This window comes from Myxine glutinosa, chromosome 11, assembly GCF_964187855.1.
Source record: "Myxine glutinosa chromosome 11, kmMyxGlut1.1, whole genome shotgun sequence".
NCBI classification, from domain to species: Eukaryota; Metazoa; Chordata; class Myxini; order Myxiniformes; family Myxinidae; genus Myxine; species Myxine glutinosa.
The window spans coordinates 70,707,301-70,726,938 of NC_136271.1; the positions used below are offsets into that span (position 1 = coordinate 70,707,301).

The 19,638-nt window shown below is 41.6% G+C and overlaps 1 protein-coding gene across 3 annotated transcripts in view; it reads right to left on the reverse strand.

Annotated features, from left to right (window-relative positions):
- Positions 1-19,638, reverse strand: part of LOC137418138 (echinoderm microtubule-associated protein-like 2) — a 165,890-nt gene that overhangs the window by 28,347 nt on the left and 117,905 nt on the right. For all 3 annotated transcript variants that reach the window (XM_078786780.1, XM_068104128.2, XM_078786779.1), the window contains 11 exons: positions 18,290-18,359; positions 15,902-16,012; positions 15,615-15,710; positions 14,960-15,094; positions 14,670-14,769; positions 9,991-10,145; positions 8,926-9,051; positions 8,681-8,812; positions 4,495-4,562; positions 1,911-1,999; positions 1,612-1,709 (listed from right to left, as the gene is read on the reverse strand). In XM_078786780.1, the coding sequence (XP_078642906.1) occupies positions 1,612-1,709; positions 1,911-1,999; positions 4,495-4,562; positions 8,681-8,812; positions 8,926-9,051; positions 9,991-10,145; positions 14,670-14,769; positions 14,960-15,094; positions 15,615-15,710; positions 15,902-16,012; positions 18,290-18,359 (1,180 nt within the window). The remainder of the gene's footprint in view (positions 1-1,611; positions 1,710-1,910; positions 2,000-4,494; positions 4,563-8,680; positions 8,813-8,925; positions 9,052-9,990; positions 10,146-14,669; positions 14,770-14,959; positions 15,095-15,614; positions 15,711-15,901; positions 16,013-18,289; positions 18,360-19,638) is intronic.

Sequence of the window (19,638 nt, forward strand, 5' to 3'; positions counted from 1 at the left end):
ATTAACGCCAGGGGGGTTGACTCAGCCTGTCATCCTTCCGAGGTCGGCTAATTGAGTACCAGTTCACTGGTAATTCCCTGCTTGTCGTAAAAGGCGACAAAAAGGGTTGGCGGCAGGACGGGCATCCGGCCGTAAAACATTGCTTCAAAAAGGAGACCAAAAAACAAAAACAACCACGGTCCCCGAAAAAGGCCAACCCCCGCTTTGCGGGGAAAAATGGCCTCTAAAGGTGGTTTTTATTCTTTTTATCGAATTGCATTTATTTTCATCAAACCATTATTTGTTGCATTTCATTTGTTGTATTGTTGATTTGTCTGTCTCGTTTATTTGTTCTTGGTTTCAGAAAACCTGAAACCCGTATGTGTATGCATGTATGTGTGTATGTATGTATGTATGTATGTATAAATGTATGTATGTATGTGTGTATGTATGTGTGTGTATGTGTGTATGTATGTATGTATGTATATACATCTGAAAATCAAAGAAAGCCAAAAATTACCGCACTGGTAAATTACCGCACTGTGGCCTATGACAAAATCCGGTAACGGGCCGATTGGGAAACACATTTAAAGCACTCTTAAAAGATGAACAGTGCGATTGGGAAACACATTTAAGGCGTTATTAAAAGATTAACTCGACACTTCTTATCCACGTCACCATCCCCATCGTTATATCAGAATAAGCTGATTGGTCACACGGTCACAGATTGTTTAACCCCAATATGAGGTCGTTCAAACATTACATAACTCTATTTTTAAACTACACGTTATGGCCATGACAGTATAGTTAGCAATAGTTTTTTTTTTTTGGTATTTTGCGTAATGTAATGCTTGATTACCGTCATTTCGTCTCAGTACTATGGTGGGGGGAGTCAAGCGACAAATAGGGATATGGTCCGGCAGCTGTCCAACCAATGGGTGCACATTCCAAAAGTCGACCCCCAACAAGAACCTCTACAACAGCAACATGAAGCTCTTGTCGACCTGCCGCATGTTGCAGGTAAAAACCAGGCTGGCCCGATCTCCACCAAATTTTGCATTTGTGTTGGAAATACCCAGGGTCGGGTCATGGGCACAAAAACAAATCCTCCACCCCCTGTGAGGGGGGCGGGATGATTTACGGTTTTTCCCCGATCTCCACCAAATTTTGCATATATTTTGGTAGTATCCGAGGTAACTCTCCCCCTCCTGCCTGTGAGGGGGGAGGGGAGCCAACTTGTCAATGAAGGGAGCAGGTGTTTCTCGTTAGAATAAAAGAAAATGAAAATATATCTCAACCAGAAAACTTGCAAAAGTTTGCTTTCAAAGTCTAAGCATGCAAGTTAACTTGGTGGTCACATTAGTTTTGATTAATTACTTCATCATTCAAAAATATAATATCTTGGGTATTCCATACGTGGGGAAAATGGGAAGGAGAGGTATGTACATTGAGAAAATAAAAAAGCATCACCTGGAGATGGTGGGGAAATGTGGGAGGATTGAAGAGAGAAAGGAAATACGCTCTTAACGAGATAATAGAAGGTAGGGAAGGTATGTGGCATGTATGGAGCATATAGGGGTGGAGGGATAAAAACATGCTGCCATTTTGTGTACCAATTAAATATATCCCTACCGTGCATTTGCCCATCCGTGCATACCGCCTCCCACCTTCCATCACAGAGTACAGAAAAATGAAATTCTCATGCGATCCAATCGCCAGCATGGTTCCATCTGAGCAAAAGGAGGAGTGAAAGCAATTTAATATAGGGTGTGTATGTGTGTGTGTGTGTGTGTGTGTGTATGTGTGTGTGTGTGTGTGTGCACAGTGTGTGAAAGGAGAGGGACAGGTGTGCTCCACACAAGCATAAATGGCAACATTAAAATGTCAGAAAAAGTAACAGCACGTGTGTGTAAAGTACGGATCGTGATCACCTGGAGAGAATCTCATGACTGAGAGCAGTTCAGTTCCATCTGTGTGCAATGTGACAAGATCACTGGTTTCTGCATCCAGAACTGTCCACCTGTTATGCACAAAAGTCTATGTTTAAAATTCCAACCAGCTTGTTTAAAATCAAAACAAAAAGTATTCTAATTTTTAAAAATACGGTTTTTTGCTCCAATCTTTCCTTCAGGATTTCACATTGAAGATGAAGAGCACGTCACTACACTGAAACCTAGCCAACTATTGTTTGTTTGTTCACCTTTTGCCATTAAACGTACAAAACTGCTGGGGAATTGTCAATGGCTCGGGGTTACAATCCGGACAGGTGGCCACTCCGACACAGGATACTCGAAAGAGTGTGCAATGATTTATCCACGAATGACACAGTGGGATCTTTAACATCCACTAACCAATACCAGCAGACAGGACAATAAAAGACAGACAGGACAGTACTAGGTCCATCCGAGGGGGAGGGGGGGGGGGGGGGTCACACACATTGATGAATCGCCCTGCCTGCGCAATATCAGGATGACCGTTTATAGCTACATGAGCCTCGACTTTGTATGCAAAGAACCCCACTTCCACTGGGCTACATTAAATGTGACTAGTGGGGTCACCCGTGGGAATCCCACGGGTATGGAGTTGTGTCGTTGCGATCGGTGCAGCGGTTTTTGCGGTACCCGGGACAATAACGTTAGGCGGGAGTCCAAACCTGAAAATGCTTAGACCAAAGATGAAATTGGAAAAACAATATAGCCTATTTTACTCCAGGGGGTCCCAGGATTACCCACCCAAAATTTTGTTGCGATCGGTTCAGCTGTTTTTGCGGTATCTGGGAACGGACGAACGGACAGACAGACAGACGGACTGACAGACAGACGGTGAAGTATAGTAAGATATCCAAGTATTACCTCCTAACTAACTGCTATAGAGCAATGGACCCACATCATCAACTTGCTATAGCAGTCCAGCGAACGGCCAATAGGATGGCTTAGATTTACTAACATTCACGTATAAGGTGTCGAGCCTGAGTTTGATTCCCGACCCAGCTATGAACTGTCATCCCAGTGTTTCACAAGCAGGGCGATTCATCACTGTGTGTGCCGTCCCTCGGATGGATGTTAAACGGGTGTCACGTCTGCTGGCATTAGTTGGTGTCCTTCGTGACGAATAGGCGAGTTATCGCCGGCATCCTGAACAAATTCTAAATCTCTGCCCCAACCTACAGAGGGCGCTGCATCAGCAGCACAGCCGTGCTCTCAGCCAATGATGCTACTCCACAGGCTTGTGCTACATACGAAAGAAGCAGTCCTGTGAAACAGGTGTGTGGCAAGCGCCACCTGTTGCTCAGGTAGGTTAACGCAAGTCGATGATGTGGTGCATGGGTCCATGTCACCAGAGCATTTAAGAGGTAATATTTGGATATCACCTTTAATGATGGAAATATTTTTTGAATGGCTTCATGTAAAAATGGCTTTTTGGGAAAATGCAAGCAAACAAGCGATTTACACTTCAGGATAAAACACCATATGGCTCTTAATCAATAAGCAGACATCTGTAAATCAACTATGAAAAGTGGAGGACACAGTTATTTCCCCACGGTTTCTGAGAAGATTTAAAAATAAATTACCTGATTTTGAGGTGAAACCCCCATTTTGATTTGGTCCATATCGGTCATGTAGTTTGTGGTCATGTATTAGGGGAAGGAGGCCGTCGTCCCTTTCCAGGGGACATACGGCCATGGGGAGCATGACCTAATGTTATGGCATGGCCGGTTTGGTCTGGATCCTATTGTCACTTTCTGAGAAGATTTTTGAAATATATTGAAATAAAATGAAATACCAATATTTGGGGTAACCCCCTTTTACCCTCTTTAAATGGGTGGATCGGATGGGGAGCACAACCCCAGGAGACCTTACTGTCCTGATGCATTGTACCAAATTTGGTCCATATCGGTCAGGTAGTTTTTGAGGAGAATATGTTTTAGTCAAATGTTAATGGATGGACAGACGGATACCGGGATCCACTCTACATATCTACAAATTAAACTTGAGAAAGGGAATGGAAGTGGGAGGGAAAGAAGAAAAAAAATATGAAGGTATGAATCGGGAAAGTATGGGATTATGTAAGGAGGCAATAGGTGGGTAGGGAAGTGGGGGAGGGGAGGATGAAGGTGATCGGTAAAGAAAAGATACAGGATTTTTGTCTGCATAATGTATACGCAATAATATGCACATGTCGCATCCAGACATGTGTTTGAGCGTGTTGTTTGGAACTTTTTTCTTTCCTTAATGACAGTTAGCATCTTCTATGAACTAATAGCACAAAGTTTTTCTAAATGAATACAATGTATTCATTGAATACAATGAAATGTATACATTTTCTAAATGAATACAATGAAATGTATACATTTCAGAGCCTTGGGAAGACAAAAAAGACACAAACATTAACTGCCATGCAGTGGTGCATAAAAATCTGGAAGAGCTTGGAACGAGTCGGCTCATGCAGAAAACATGCGGTGGAGGCGTGAGGTGTGCAACTTGGCAAAGGCAGCAGATAAGGTAGCAGACGTACTTTCCTTTCTTCATTCCCATAGCAACCACTGAGCCCGAAGGATGAAAATCGGCAGATTGCGCACTTTCCTGTACAAAGGTGGATGTAAGGTGAGACTTTGGATTATATCGTAATGATAACATTGCAATATTGCAATACAACTAGTAAGCGAATAAATAACGATTTTATTTGAAGCAATGACAATAATGAAGTAGTGTACCAAGTTTCTCAACGAATAGGATTACGTATCTGTATAGAATATCCAGCAGTCTATACTATGTGCCATTACAAACTTTTTCAACTTGGATGAAAACATAAGTTTGAGGAATTTATGAAACTTAAACAAGACGGCAAGAATGAAGAATGTTGTAGGATAAACAATTCTTCAATAAGTCTGTCAATTTAGTTTGAGAGTAGTTTCACTTACTCACCGCAGGCAGGTTGGTGGTCTTTCTGTCTTCTACCGACTCCTCTCTGGCCTTGCCCCCCAGCTCTCTCTGTGCTCTGTCCCCCAAATATTCCTACAGGTCACACAAGATCTGCCCGCAACCCTCTTATGGTTAAACTGCCGAAATCTAGGCTCTCTGCTCACCTTCACTCTTTCATTCCTCTTTTCTCCCGCCTCTGGAACAAACTCCCCCACTCCCTTCAATCCCACTCCTCCCTCCAGCTCTTTAAAACAGCTGTTCACCACCATCTCTTATCTTCCCCCATCCAAAACCTTGATCTTTTCTACCCCCGCTAATTCACCCCAGATACACTTTTTTGAAATTCTAACTTCTTTCCTGGAAGTCCTTGCAGTGTCCTTGTGTTTTATACCTCTCCCACCTCCCCCCAAGCCCACCCCCACGCACAGTTCTCTCGATGTCCCTGCTCTCCCATGTTGTGTTTGTGTCCTTCCCCCTCTCTCCCCATCTTGTCTACCGCTCCCCTTATTTTGTGTTTTATGTGTCGGTTTGACTTTTTGTGTGATTAATGTTAGCTCTTTCACGAGCCTCGATCTTGTATACAAAAAAAAAAATAAAAAAAATTGGGGTCTAAATTGAGTGAGTAGCAACGATGTCAAAATTGAACGATCAAGGTCAATTATATAGGTATTAATAAGCACTGTGGGCTTCCGTCATCATATAGTGCTGTACGAGTCAATATATGAGGCCGTATACATATGACATTGCAACGGGGCTTATATTTAACAACATTTTTTTTAACGGGAGATCGAAGCTCTTGTAAGCACTAAATGATGGAGCGTCGGCGTGGATTTAGCGATGGAGTAGAGGGAGTTGGCACACAAGGGAGGACAGTGAAAGGGAGAAGGAACAAACACACAAGCAGCATAAAAAGATGGCGACGGCTCGTCATTTTCAAGGATTGGAGAGAAGGTTGCAGCTCAAGAGCCGGAGAGGCAGCGGTTGAAAAAGCCGGATGAGCCATGGCTCAAAGCGGGATGTTTTGGCATGGGAAGCAGTACAGGCCGTGGCTTGAAAAAGCGGAATGGGCCACAGCACTAAAAGAGTGGGATGGGTGTTACCTTAAAACAAAAAACAGTGGGTCTGAAAAATGCATACCGTACTCAAACAGCTAATGTGCATTTTGCATTGCGTGGTGGTGTTTAATCTGTCTAACTTAGAACATCGCCAAAAATGAAAGACAAAATGAATAGCGGTTTTACTAAAAATACATTTTGCATAAATTTGCTGAATATCCCCTTTTGTTGTGACACGTCGTTGGAAAAGGCGCATAAAAAGGATTCCACTGAGTGGTAGAAAAAGACAACCAACACAGATAGAAAACTAGAAGGGCACTCGCTGGAGCGCATACCTCCGCCAGGCTGAACGGTTTATGTTTTGAATCCCACTGATAGGCCGGATCTGGATTCGGACCTGAACCATAATCTAATCGGCTTGTTCTTGTCACTTAACCAACTCGTCCACCACGTAGTCATAACTCGTCCATAACTTTTTAAATACCATGCTGTATATCGCTTTTCACCCGATCTCTCAATGGTGAAGAATCACTTAGAAATTAAATAATTCTTGTATATTGAGATCTTCACCACCTTAGCGGTTAGGGTGCTGGCTTGGGATCCTAGGATCCTGGGTTCGAATCCCGGTCGATCGCTGAATTAACGCTAGGGGGGTTGACTCAGCCTGTCATCCTTCTGAGGTCGGCAAATGGAGTACCAGTTCACTGGTAATTCTCTGTGTGTCGCAAGAGGCGACTAACAGGGTTGGCGGCAGGAAGGGCATCCGGCCAGAAAACATTGCTCCAAAAAGGGGACCACAGTGCCAAAAAAGGCCAACCCACGCTCTGCGGGGAAAAATGGCCTCTAAAGGCGGTTCCTATTCAGATCTTCACCAACATCGATTCGGTTAGTCCTTGTCACACACACAACCTGTCCACAAAGTTTCGTCCAAATCCATCCAGAACTTTTTGAGATATCGTGCTCACAAACAGACAGACAAACAAACAGGGATAAAACATAACATCCGTCCGTGTTCGGCGGCAGAGTAATAATGCAAAAGAAAACAACGAGGAGGATGAGTGCAAAGTAGGCTGCAATTTCCACGGGAAGTATTCCAATGCGTAAGTCATAAGGCAGAAGATCTCCAAACACTTCACACCAAGCTCGGTTTAAAATGAGAGCAGAAGTTGTTGTCGTTGCAAAATCCAGTAATGAGAAAGCATTTGTTTTACCTTTTGAGGCATTATTACTCCCGCCAGGGAGTAATGCATTCGATCATGTCCGTGTGTGTGTGTGTGTGTGTGTGTGTGTGTGTGTGTGAACAAGATATCTGGAAAAGTTCTGAACGGATTTGGATGAAGGTTGGTGGGATGATTGCCCTTGGGATGAGGAAGAATTGATTAGTTTTTGGTGAAGCTCAGGATATTATTCCGGATCCAGGAATTTTTTGAAGGATTGTTTACCATTGGAAGATATGGCTCATTTTTTTTAACATTATCTTCTATATATTCTATATTTAACATTGTGATATGAAAATAGTTTTCATATTTGTTATAAATGTAGTTTAAACTCGTGGTTATGCGTTAGAGCGGTGTATTTTGTTAGCAGCGTCGTCTTCAAGGTTTTTTTTCTCTAATAAAGACATATTCTGTCATTTTAAAACCACCAAAGTGTGTATTAGGTTTCCCCGTTTCATAAAATGTATCGTTTGATACGTATAATGCTTTAAAACTGTTTTTTTTTTGTTTGTTTGTTTTTACCTCAGAAGAGATATCAACATTTACCTCAGCGAATGTCAATCGCGGTGTCAGTATTTGATGAACTTATAAAGACTTAGGTGACTTATAAGTGTGACCAGTATGTGCACGGGATTCTTCCCAGAAGAATGAGTGGTCGCATTAGCTTGTACGACTTAAAATGAGCGAGTTTTGTTTTCACGTTTGGGCCAGTTTTACATGTTGTATCCTTAAGGAATGAAATGAACGTTTTCCTGGCTTACAATTTTATTTGAAGTCACACATGCCTCAAAATACACTCACTTATACAGAATTGAACGCTGAATCCGAAAATGTAAGTGAAATTGCCTTGTTTTTTTTAACATTATCTTCTATATATTCTAAATATATATCTGTGCAGCGTCTGTCTTGTGTTGTCACTGAACTACTCCCTCAAACTTTTGTGAAATCGTACTATTCCAACTTGACCCACGGCGGGAGTATGCGCTCTACTGAGTGGCGTTCTAGTGTTACTAAAGTTTTTGAGTTTCACTGAAATTGCTCATTGTCAAAGATACGACTGTGGAGAAATATATTTACACATACAAAAGAGTTACGATGTGCCAGAAAGCAAGGAGGGCCGGACACTGACGCAAGTCAAAGTCAAAAGTTTTACCAGGCCGAAGCCAGAGCTCAATAACCTCAGTGCAAGCATACGTCGCACAACGCAAACTAATACACACATTCTTGTTAAGAAATATCTTCAAAGTGAATATGTTTGAAGATAAATGATGATGAAACGACACAGACACTACACAAGCATACAGGGAGAAATAGAGACGTGTTTAAACAGTTTGATGAGCTGCTTCTAGGTCTGTAACAATTATATTACGAAGGCCTGTATGCTAGTCGAATGAATGTTCATATTGTGAACAAATCTCAAATGGCCTGATCTCTTCTTATTCGTTATGCTGGCATTGGATGCTTCATTAAAAAGTTTGGCCTATTAAAGGAAGAGAAAGAACAGCACCTCAACAAATTTACTCCAGATGGGTTGGTAGGTCCGAGCTTCCCAGAGTGTCACACGCCGATCGTACGAGCAAGTGAGAAAACGACCTTGCATTGGGTGACTGGCCAGACCCCACAGCTCGTCCGTGTGACCCTGTGTGACGTGCGCATATATACAGTACATTCATCCTTTACCTGTATCTACTGTACCTTCCCTCATATACCCAATTACCATCATGTTTTCATTTCCTCACCCACTCCTCTTACCTGTATAATGCTGGTCACATCTCCATCCAGTGTGCAGCGAAGAATGAAGTTTTTTGTCGTACCAACTAAGATGGCTCCATCTTTACCTTCGGCGAGTGTACGGATTGGACCGTACTGCTCAGGAACCTGGCACGTCACACGTCAAACACGGCGGACACATTTTCAACATGTATCGAGTTCCCCAGACTCCTACCCACTACTCCTACCCCTCTCAAAGAGCAAAATTGTTCCACATCAGAACATCCTGAATCTAGTTTTTACGAACGAGAGAGATCGAGTTTGGTTCTAGCGCAAAGTAGTTTCGGCCTGAACAAATTTCAGAACCTGCGGAGCCAATCCTGGCTTTTTCCGGTCCACTTGTCTGTTTTTTAAAGTAATCAATGCCACATTGCTTCAAGATACGAATTACTACGTTGCTCTGAGTATTCCGATATATGGGATCGCCAAATAAAATAGACCGTCCGTACGTTTCCCACTGAGCATGTGAAAATGAAGAAGAGGAAGAACCGGTAAACATGACATCTTCACCGCAGGAGTGAAAGCACAACCACAGTCATTTTTGGTGGCAGAGGTGATAAGATAAATGCTCTAAACGTTCATTACAAACTCTGACTTACCTCTGAGCCAAGTTACTCCAAAGATAAATATTCCAAAGAATCAACACATTTTGGTCCTTGACATTTAGGTCCACCTTGACAACTCATTAACAATGACATTTGAAAAAGCACTCCCTGATCATAGAATCGACGGAACATTGATTGAGGTATGACAACCGCTGTGGGGAGCAGGGTTTAAGCTGTCGTTTCTGGTGTTAAACCTCTATTTGAGAAAAAGAGGGATCTGACAGGATGGGGTCTAATGTTGATGTTGACAAGGAGAAGGGTTAACACCCAAAACATCAGTTTTCCTTGCTTTCATGACAGTTAACATACCTCGATCAACGTTCTGTTGATCCCATCCATCGTTCTACCTGTCCGCCGGCACACTAGCCTTCACGATCAGGAATTTTTACATTCTCATTTCCTGACGTGCATCTCCCTACGCAGCCACACAAAGAGGCAGTACCTCCAGCTTCTTCAGGTGCCTGTACATCGCGTCCCACAAGACGATGTGACGGTCTTTGCCACCGCCTGACACCAGAGTACCGTCCCGAAGCAGGCACAGACTCAGAATGCCACTGTCATGCGCAGACTGCAGCACATGGCTGATCTTGTTTGTACCTAGAATATACCAAAGTACACCATGTAAAAAATAATTATTGATTAGGTGAAGACGTGGTAGCAACAGTCATAATTGGTAAGTTAAGTCAAGAGATTAACAGAGCAAATGCAATCCCTGACCAAGTGCTGGGCTATTCAATCACCAAGTCGGAGTTACAGGTTTCTGGTGATATTCTTATAGACCCGCAGCCATAATTGTGTGATACATCAGCCGTTTCTTTACAACGAGGCCTTTTGATGAACAGGTCATAAGAAATCGATACTCGGTGTTCTCCTAGGATGCTTAGTGAGAAAGTACCCTTTGGGTGAGTTGTTTACCCAACTATGTGTAATTTACCCAGCCACCCCACTTGGAGTACACTCGGTGTACAACAACACAACAACACACTCCTTTACTCGGTGTAGAAGTACAAATCTCTCTGGCTGTATTTATGGAGCGACCACAATGCCGCAGAGTCTGATTATTGATCGGCCGGGACCCCAATCTGCCCTATTGTAAAAGGATGGGCGTTGCATCTCCTCTGCATCCGATAGCGACTCTGCCTCAGAAAGCTTTCACAAAGGCCCACTCTCTCTTATGCACAAGTAGATTTAAACTTGTTGGCAGCTATATAACTAATATTCCACTCGGCATTGGAACAATGAATCTTATTGTGAAGCAGAGGTGATTAAGCCGCTTTCTTGGCATCATGTTAGGCCAATTTGACCAAGGGCAACCAGAGGTGTTCAGCAAGGCTCCCAACAAATGTGTGTCCGAGCCAGAAAGCATAATCCTACACAAACATTGAGGCCAAACCCTCCAACCTGTGTCTTTTTTCAAAGTCCGAGTAGAATCTTGTTAAGTCTATCTCCGGTGTATGTTTCCCCTGCTGCATCCTGTATCTCATCACGAATGACATCACAGCTCACTCCGTTTAAGATAAGGCCGAAAGCCTTAACTCGGTGTTTGATTCCATAGCTTGCATACCCAACTAATTACTTTATGTCTCTACATTGTCCCCTCATACTTAATGCCTCTCCTGGATAGTGACCTTTTTCACTTGAGAAGGAAGAAAAGGTTATGGCCAACCTTGGGAGTCTGTCTCAGCGATGGATCCAAGGCGTCAGTGCCCGAGTTTACAAATCCAAATCTGCTGCTGTCGCTTGTTGTTCGTTTGCTCTCTTCAGTCAGTCCTTCACCTTAGGCTACCTCCCATCTGCTTGGAAGACAGCCAGCTTTACTCCAATACACAAGAAAAGTGTAAGAGTCATGGAATCCAACATCACAGCTGACATCAAGTCAATAATTGTTCTCAAACGACCTTAACCTTGACCATCAGTTTGGACTCCGTCCCGACCGCTCAACTTTGGCCATGCTGCTGTTTCTCTCTCAACAATAGGTGGAGGTTCTGAATCTCTAATACGAGGTTGGGGTGATACCTATGTACCTATATTGGACATGTGACATAGTCTGGCTTGCCAAACTTTCTGCCTGTGGAATACAAGGCCACAGTCTTTCCTGGCTTGCTGATTTCCTCCAATCATGCAGCCAGAACGTAGCTCTCAACGTATTCATCTCATCCCCTCACCCAGACTTGGAGTCAAGAATCATAAGCACAGGGTCTGCTGTTTTCTCATCACAGACTGGTTGGTTGCCTCTATTTCTTACCACACATCCTCAGGTCTTTCTCCCTATGCTCTTACATCCTTCCATGTCACACAAGTTCTTCCAGCAACCCTCTCCTTGTGAAAATTCCAAAATCCAGTCTCAATGCTTTACTTCTACTCCTTTGCTCCTCTTTTCTCCCACTTGTGGAATCCCCTTCCTCAGTCTGTTCAATCTCACTCTTCCCTGCAGAACTTCAAATCTACAGTCCACCAAGCACATCCTCAAATCCTCCTCCATCTCCACAAATTATCTTTTCTATCCCCATTCACCCGTTCCCCTCCTTACCACCCCATCCATTTGCAGGTAGCTATGTTTCCTTCCTTCTCCTCTTTCCTATTTGTTCATCCCATTTTATCTGTATGTTGTCCTACTACCCCACTGTCAGTGCATTGTGTTGATGGAAGAACAAGGTATAATGGAAGGCTTTAGAGTGTCTTCAAAAAGTAGTCACACCCCTTGACTTATTTCACATTTTGTTGTGTTACGGCCTGAATTAAAAATGCATAAAATTGAGATTTTTTTTGTCACTGATCTACGCATAATAAATACCTCATAATGTCAAAGTGGCATTTTTTTTTTGACATTTTTACAAAATAATTAAAAATGAAAAGTTGAAAGTCTTGGGTCAATAAGTATTCAACCCCTTTCCTTTGACACTGCAAACTGAGCTCGGGTGCATCAAAAAATTCCTTTGATCATCCTTGAGATGTCTCTACAACTTGATTGGAGTACACCTGTGGCCAATTCAATTGATTGGACTTGATTTAGAAAGAAACACACCTTTATAGATAAGGTCCCTCAGTTGACAGTGCATGTCAGAGCATAACCTCTACCATGAAGACCAATAAACTGTCCATAGAACCCTGAGATAGAATTGTGAGGAGCCATAGATCTGGGGAAGGGTATAAAACAATTTCTAGTGTTGAAAGTTCCCAAGAGCACATTGAGCTCCATCCATCATTAGGAAATAGAAAGATTATGGAACTACCCAGACCCTCCTAGAATTGGCCGTCTGAAATTACTGAGCAACCGGGCAAGAAGGACCTTTGTCAGGGAGGTGACCAAGAACCCAATGATCACTCTGACAGAACTACAGAGTTCCTTGGCTGAGATGGGAGAACCTGCTGGAACGACAGCAGGTTCTCTGCAGAACTTCACAAATCAAGGCTTTATGGAACCAGAAGGAAACCACTACTAAGAAAAAGGCACATGACAGCATGCCTGGAGTTTGCAAAAAAGCACGTAAAAGACTTTTAGAGCATGAAGAAAAGGATTATTTGCTCTGATGAAACAAAATTGAACTCTGGCCTGAATATAAAGCGCAACGTCTGGTGGAAACTGAGCACAGCTCATCACCCATCGAACATCTTCCCTACCATGAAGCATGGTCGTGGCAGCATCATGCTATGGGGATTATTTTCAGCTGCAGAGACTGGGAGACTTGTAGGGATAGAGGGAACAATGAATGGAGCCAAATACATGCAAATCCTTGAGAAGAACCTGCTTCAGAGTGCAAAAGACCTTAGACTGTGGCGAAGATCGACATTCCAACACGACAATGACCCCAAGCATACAGCCAAAGCAACAATGGAATGGCTTCAGAACAAGAACTTCAGCAGATCTGCAAGGAAGAATGAGAGAAACTCCCCAAATCCAGATGTGCAAAGTTGATACAGACAAACCCAAGAAGACTCGAAGCTGTAATTGCTGCCAAAGGCGCTTCTATGAAGTATTGGCTCAGGAGGCTGAATACTTATGTAAATTAGAAATTTCTGTCTTTCATTTTTAATTATTTTGTAAAAACGTCGAATTTTTTTTTCACTTTGACATTATGGGCATTCAACCCCTTTGGTTGAAAGCCTAAGCCTAAGGCCTTTGGCCTATACGTTAGACCAAAAGTCTAAAAGTGATGTAGCCGGGCTCGTTTGATACTTTAGTTGAAGAGGATCGTATGACATGGGGGCAATACCAGTGAGCAAATAATGTAAGTAGTAAAAAATTTTGAGGTACTCTTAAGTCTCAAAGCTGTCTGTCACCATGGAAGTGAAGAGATTGTATTTAGATACTGGTTTATTCTATATGTTTTGAGTCAACAATGAACCAACCATACACTGCTTCAATCTAGTAACTTTGCAGTCACGACAAAGGGATTACATTGTTACGATTATATTTACTATATTATTGTTATTATTATTAACGTTATTATTATTATCATGAAAACTATACTACTGTATTAAGAAACCTGGGCGAATTTGTCCAAAGCGGCCTGAAGGTGACGCATGAAGCCTGAGGCCTATACATAGTGTCGTTGGAAGACCCGTAACACCGATGCTTTTGATATTTGATGGACATTTTAATTGGTTTGTTTGTGTTTCACACTGAATTAAAAACGTAAAGGTAGAGCATGCAGATTGTGATATATGACAGGTTCGACAATATGTTCGGCCTGAACGGCATATAAATCAAAATGGCGGTGTGCGGAGTCAGCAGTCGTATGCCATAATGACATCACATTACCCTTGCCATGTGACCAAATCCTCAGCTTTGATTGGTGTACGTTTGTGAGGGACATACATACATACATACATACTGTTCTAGACGGCATTGCCCTTTGGGCTACACCACAAAAAATCTCAATTTAATCCATTTTAAATTCAGGCTGTAACAAGACAAAAAGTGATAAAAGTCAAGGGGTGTGAATACTTTCTGAAGGCACTTTATAAACAAAAAAACAAAAACATTTAAGGAATCAGACATGCTACACACACTTTAATGAAGCATTTCCCCTTAAAAATAAAACGAACCCAACCTGACAATTCCATTTCCAGGTTGTTGCTGTTGAGGAATACGTACTGTGTCTGGCTATGTGGACTCACCTTTTCCCCAAACCAAAATGTTTCCACTAGAATCTCCGGTGACAGCATCTCCATTTTCATTAAACGTAAGACAGAGAAGAGCTTTGGGCTTTTCATGTTTCTGTCCAGTTAAACAACAACAACAACAATGTAATAAGTGAATAATAATAATGAAAATAAATAAACAAGATTTCATCGTGAAAAAGAGAAACAGGTTCCTTTTATTTATTTATTTATTTTTCTTCCCTAACTTAACTTTTAAAAAACTGAACCGATAAAACAAGGAAAGAACACTTGCTGTGCAATCTTACCTCAAAAAGTCCCAGTTTCTTCGTAAGCATGCCACTATCAGTATTCCAGAAGTACATGTGACCCTTTCCACAAGTGATGATACAGTTGCAGTCGGTTGGATGAAACTCTGCCGCAAAGACAGGATCTCCGGCACACTGACAGATGCACAACAAACGAACGAATCAGCCATCAGACTCAATAAATCTGGATAAGAATTGATCAATTCCTTCTTGAAGACAATTTAAGGGAATCACTCTGGCCAACACATGTACATTTGCGATATTCACAAAAAGTCGGCTGGGAAAAATACAAATCCACACAATGTACCAGCTTAAACAATTCAGCTGCAGAAGCTTAGCTTTTTCATAAACAGCGCTCTTGCATAGTTTTGTGGGTAGGCCTGTTTAGCATTTTTATCTGAACCCTTGGCTCATGATGTTTAAAACCCACAAACTACATGGATTTTTACATTGCCCACTAATTACCTTGTAAATTCACATTAAACTCCACTGATGTTGACTCATCCTCGTCCTGCATGTGACTTACGTACAAACTCCTCCATGGGCCTTGGATCCATGTTTAAAAATAAAAACCGACAACAAATATTTATATTTCGCCCTCTCGACTTCAGAGATATCTTGGCGCTTTATTTAACCTTGACCCAAAAATTCCCACCTTGATTTCCAAAAACTTGTCCTCCTTTTGCCAGTTCCATATTGACATCACACGCTCGTTCGCGTCGTCAACCACCATGAGATGAAGTCCGCCATTCTGGGGATTATTTCAAACACAGGAAAATGTTTTTGTTTTTTATTTATTTAAAACACCATATTTCAGGAAGAAAAACTTGGTGTTTTTTTTGCAAAAAATATTTTGACCAATCAAAGTCATCGAGTGTTCTATCCATTATCTTTATCACTATCACGCGCATTTATTGTAATGATGGAATGGAGAAGACGTACGGCTTTGGAGAATGACAGGCAGTTGACTGCACGGATGAACGAGCCGTTTCCAATGATGTGCAGAGTGTTGAGCGTCACCGAGTCCCAGATGCGGACGTTTGGAGAGAAAGGCTACAGGAAGGGAGAACACGCCACTGTTAATGTTAATATAATCCTTAGCTAATGCTTTACCATTTTAACTTTGTCATTAAATTCACAACAAAGCTTTATTATGAGAATATGGAGAAGATACATTAATAATTTGGTAAAAAGGTCAAACGTCAGCATCACATAAAATCGTCAATTTTCATGCAATTCACCTGAAATTTTAAGAATTTGCATATTTGGTCACTGAATTGGTTCATCAATCAAAAGCTAGAAGCCCATTGTTTTTTTTTGTTTTATAACAAAAGATCAAAGGTCAAGTTTGCAGAAAATTGTCAATTTTCATCGGATCGACTTGAAATTTGAGCAGGGTTTGCATATTGGGTCGCTTAAACATATTGGTTTTGAGGTAAATAGGTCAAGATTGCCTAAAATCATCAGTTTTTATGGCGTAGCCCTTAGGGCAAAGCCGTCTAGAACAGTGTTTGTCCGTATGTATGTATGTATGTCCCCTCAAACGTATACCAGAGCTGAGGATCTGGTCACATGACAGGGTGATGTGATTACGTCTGATGTGATTACGGCGGCACAGCGGCTGACTCTCCACACACCGCCATTTTGATTTATATGCCGTTCAGGCCGAACATATCGTCGAACCTGTCATATATCACAATCGCCATGCTCTACCTTTACATTTTTCATTCAGTGTAAAACACAAACAAAACGATTGTTAAAATGACTATCAAATATCGAAAGCATCGGCGTTACGTCTCTTCCAACAAAACGGTATGTACCCAACCCTTGTGGGGTATATAGATTACAGTAGATCTTCGCTCAGTTCTGTAAGTAAAACTTACCTCACGGATGTCTGGATTCCTCCAAATATCATTGTTTAATGTTATAAACAGCATTAGCGACTGTTAAAAAAGCTAATCATGTGTGTTTGTGGTTTATAATATTTTACAAGACGGCTAGGCCGCTGTTAGACTTCTGGTCTTGTTTGTATTGTGTTTTAGCTGTTTTTGTCATGTTTAGCATATGGAAGAAGTCTGAATACAAAATGGACCGGACAGGCTTTACATTTTCAGATGTTTTCCATTTACCTTTGTTATGAGGGAAATGCCACGATAAGCTATTTATACACCTCGACATGGATTTCGCCCAAGGTGGAAAACCCCCTTGTGGCAAATGAAGTCGTTACAATCTCCATCTGTGGCCCTTTGTCTTCCTGTCAAGTTTGGTTGAGATTGGATAAGTAATAGCCAATTGTATTGTGGTGAGACAGACAGACAGACAAACAAACAAACAAATGGATCCAAATGCAATCAACACCCTCTCCACTGGCAAGATACCAATAATCATGATAAGCGCTCTAATTATTGAATCCAGGAATATAAATCAATATTGGTGCTATGTGACAGAAGCACATGTTCCCAATGTCCAAATATTTCTGCATTCGGCTGACAAGCTTCCAGCAATCTAGAGGAACAATGAAGCAAATTTCTGGGTTCTGTTCAATTGATTCACTTGTCTGTCGTTAAAGGAAGATGAAAAAACCCTCCAAAAACCATGATGTTAATTCTTGGTTAAATCAGGTGACGCTATCAACACTTCTGTCAAAACTAACAAAGCTAAATGGCAAATGGTGATCAAAGAAATACACAAGGAATACTCAAAGAACCCGGATGCAGGGGGCGGCCATTTGGACCGTCAATCCTACACTACATGCACACCAAATAAATTCAATCCAACAGTTTATCAACTTAAATTCACTGGGAGAGGGATGCAGCGAGTGGATGAATAGGGATGAGATCAGTGGGGCAAGCACAGCCATCACCATACACAGATATATGACAAGCTACCCACCAGTACTCCCAAAACACATGTACCACTCTATAACCAATGCTTATCAGTACATATGTAACTCAAATTTAAACATTTAAACATTTGAAGACCATAGAATTATAACCAGGCAAAGTCACATTTTATTTTTATTTTCCCCGTTTTTCAAAATATTTTTCACGTTTTTCTCGAAATGACAAATGTGACAGCCTGGTTATAATTCTATGGTCTTCATTTGTCTATGATCTCTATGGAACCCTACGGCCTTCTCACTAAACTCCACTTTCTCATTGGACATTCTCAGATAATCGCCTTCATTGCCTCAAGATGTATTTGGTACAATAAATCTCAGACGACTGTGAAACTATGAAGGTGCTAGAATCAACAGTGGCAGTGCCAACCAAGTGTTGTCATCCCTGTTTAATGCAACCAGTAGGGGGAAACTTGAAGGCAACCACTTACCTTCCCTTCTTTTGTCACACCTGCAACCTGTCCTGTTGCTATGGTGATTCTGTCCGGGTGAATTGCGATACTGCAGACAAAACAGCAACATTAGAAGTCAGTTTGTTTCACCAACAAATGTGGACAAATACAAATTAAAAGCCAGCTTGCAGACATGCAGAAGCTCCAACCAAAGATTTCACCTTCGTTTCTTCTAGTGATGAACACATGCCATTTCATGAGCATACGCAGGTTATTGCAATCATTGCAGGGCATTTCTATTTGACGTATTCCTTTCACAATCCAGATCCCACTATAAATGTCATCATTGATAAGGGAACCTTACATGGGAAGTGTCTTTCATACTTTTGTTTTGCGTTTGCGAGCACGGACTATATTTCCTACGAGCCGCCATTTTGTCTGCATCTCAATATTTTCTCCAAAGCTGAGAGCATGAGCTGAACATTTCATTGGTTGAGATGACGTAAATTTTTGACCAGGTACTGCAAAACTGGAGGATTTTGGAAGTGGCAAGAAGGCGATTTGTGTTCTACAGTGTTCAAGTATATAATTCAATTCAAATAAGATAAAGATTTTAAAGGGTGTCAATTTTTTTTTGTTGTTATCAGACGTTCACCGCCGTTAATGCACCGTCTTTTACACCACCCTAATTAACATGTTAAATTAGTTCTTCTTGCCTGTTTGTATCGTTTATGACAATCCTAAAAACAGTAAGTTTCCTCTTTGGAATGATTTTCATTTTTGTTTTACTGCCGGATAAAGCAGACAGACTAAAAATTTGACCTTATTCATCTCTGCGGAGGCGCGATCGGGACGAGATTCCGTACAATTAGCCAAATTCAGAGCCAAAGTACTGTTAAACTGCAGGCTCGTGTTCTGATTTATGTTCCGATCCGTGTTCTGCAGTACTCAAACTAGAAGGGCACTTGGTAGAGTGCATACCTCCACCAGGCTGAACAGTTTATGCATTGTATCCCACTGATAGGCCGGATCTGGATTCTGACCTGAACCAAAATCTAATCGGCTTATTCTTGTCACCTAACCAACTCATCCACCAAGTGTAGTCATAACTCGTCCATAACTTTTTTTAAATATCATGTTATATATCGCTTTTCGCCCGATATCTCAATGATGAAGGATCACTTGAAAATTAAATAATTCTAGTATCCGAAGCCATATTCAGATCTTCACCAAAATCGAATATATTTGTCCTCGTCACACACACAACCGTTCTACCAAGTTTCGTCCAAATCCGTCCATAACTTTTTGAGATATCCTGCTATGTATTAGTTTTAGCACCATCACTCAATGGTGAAGAATCACTTAAGAATTAAATAATTCTCGTATCC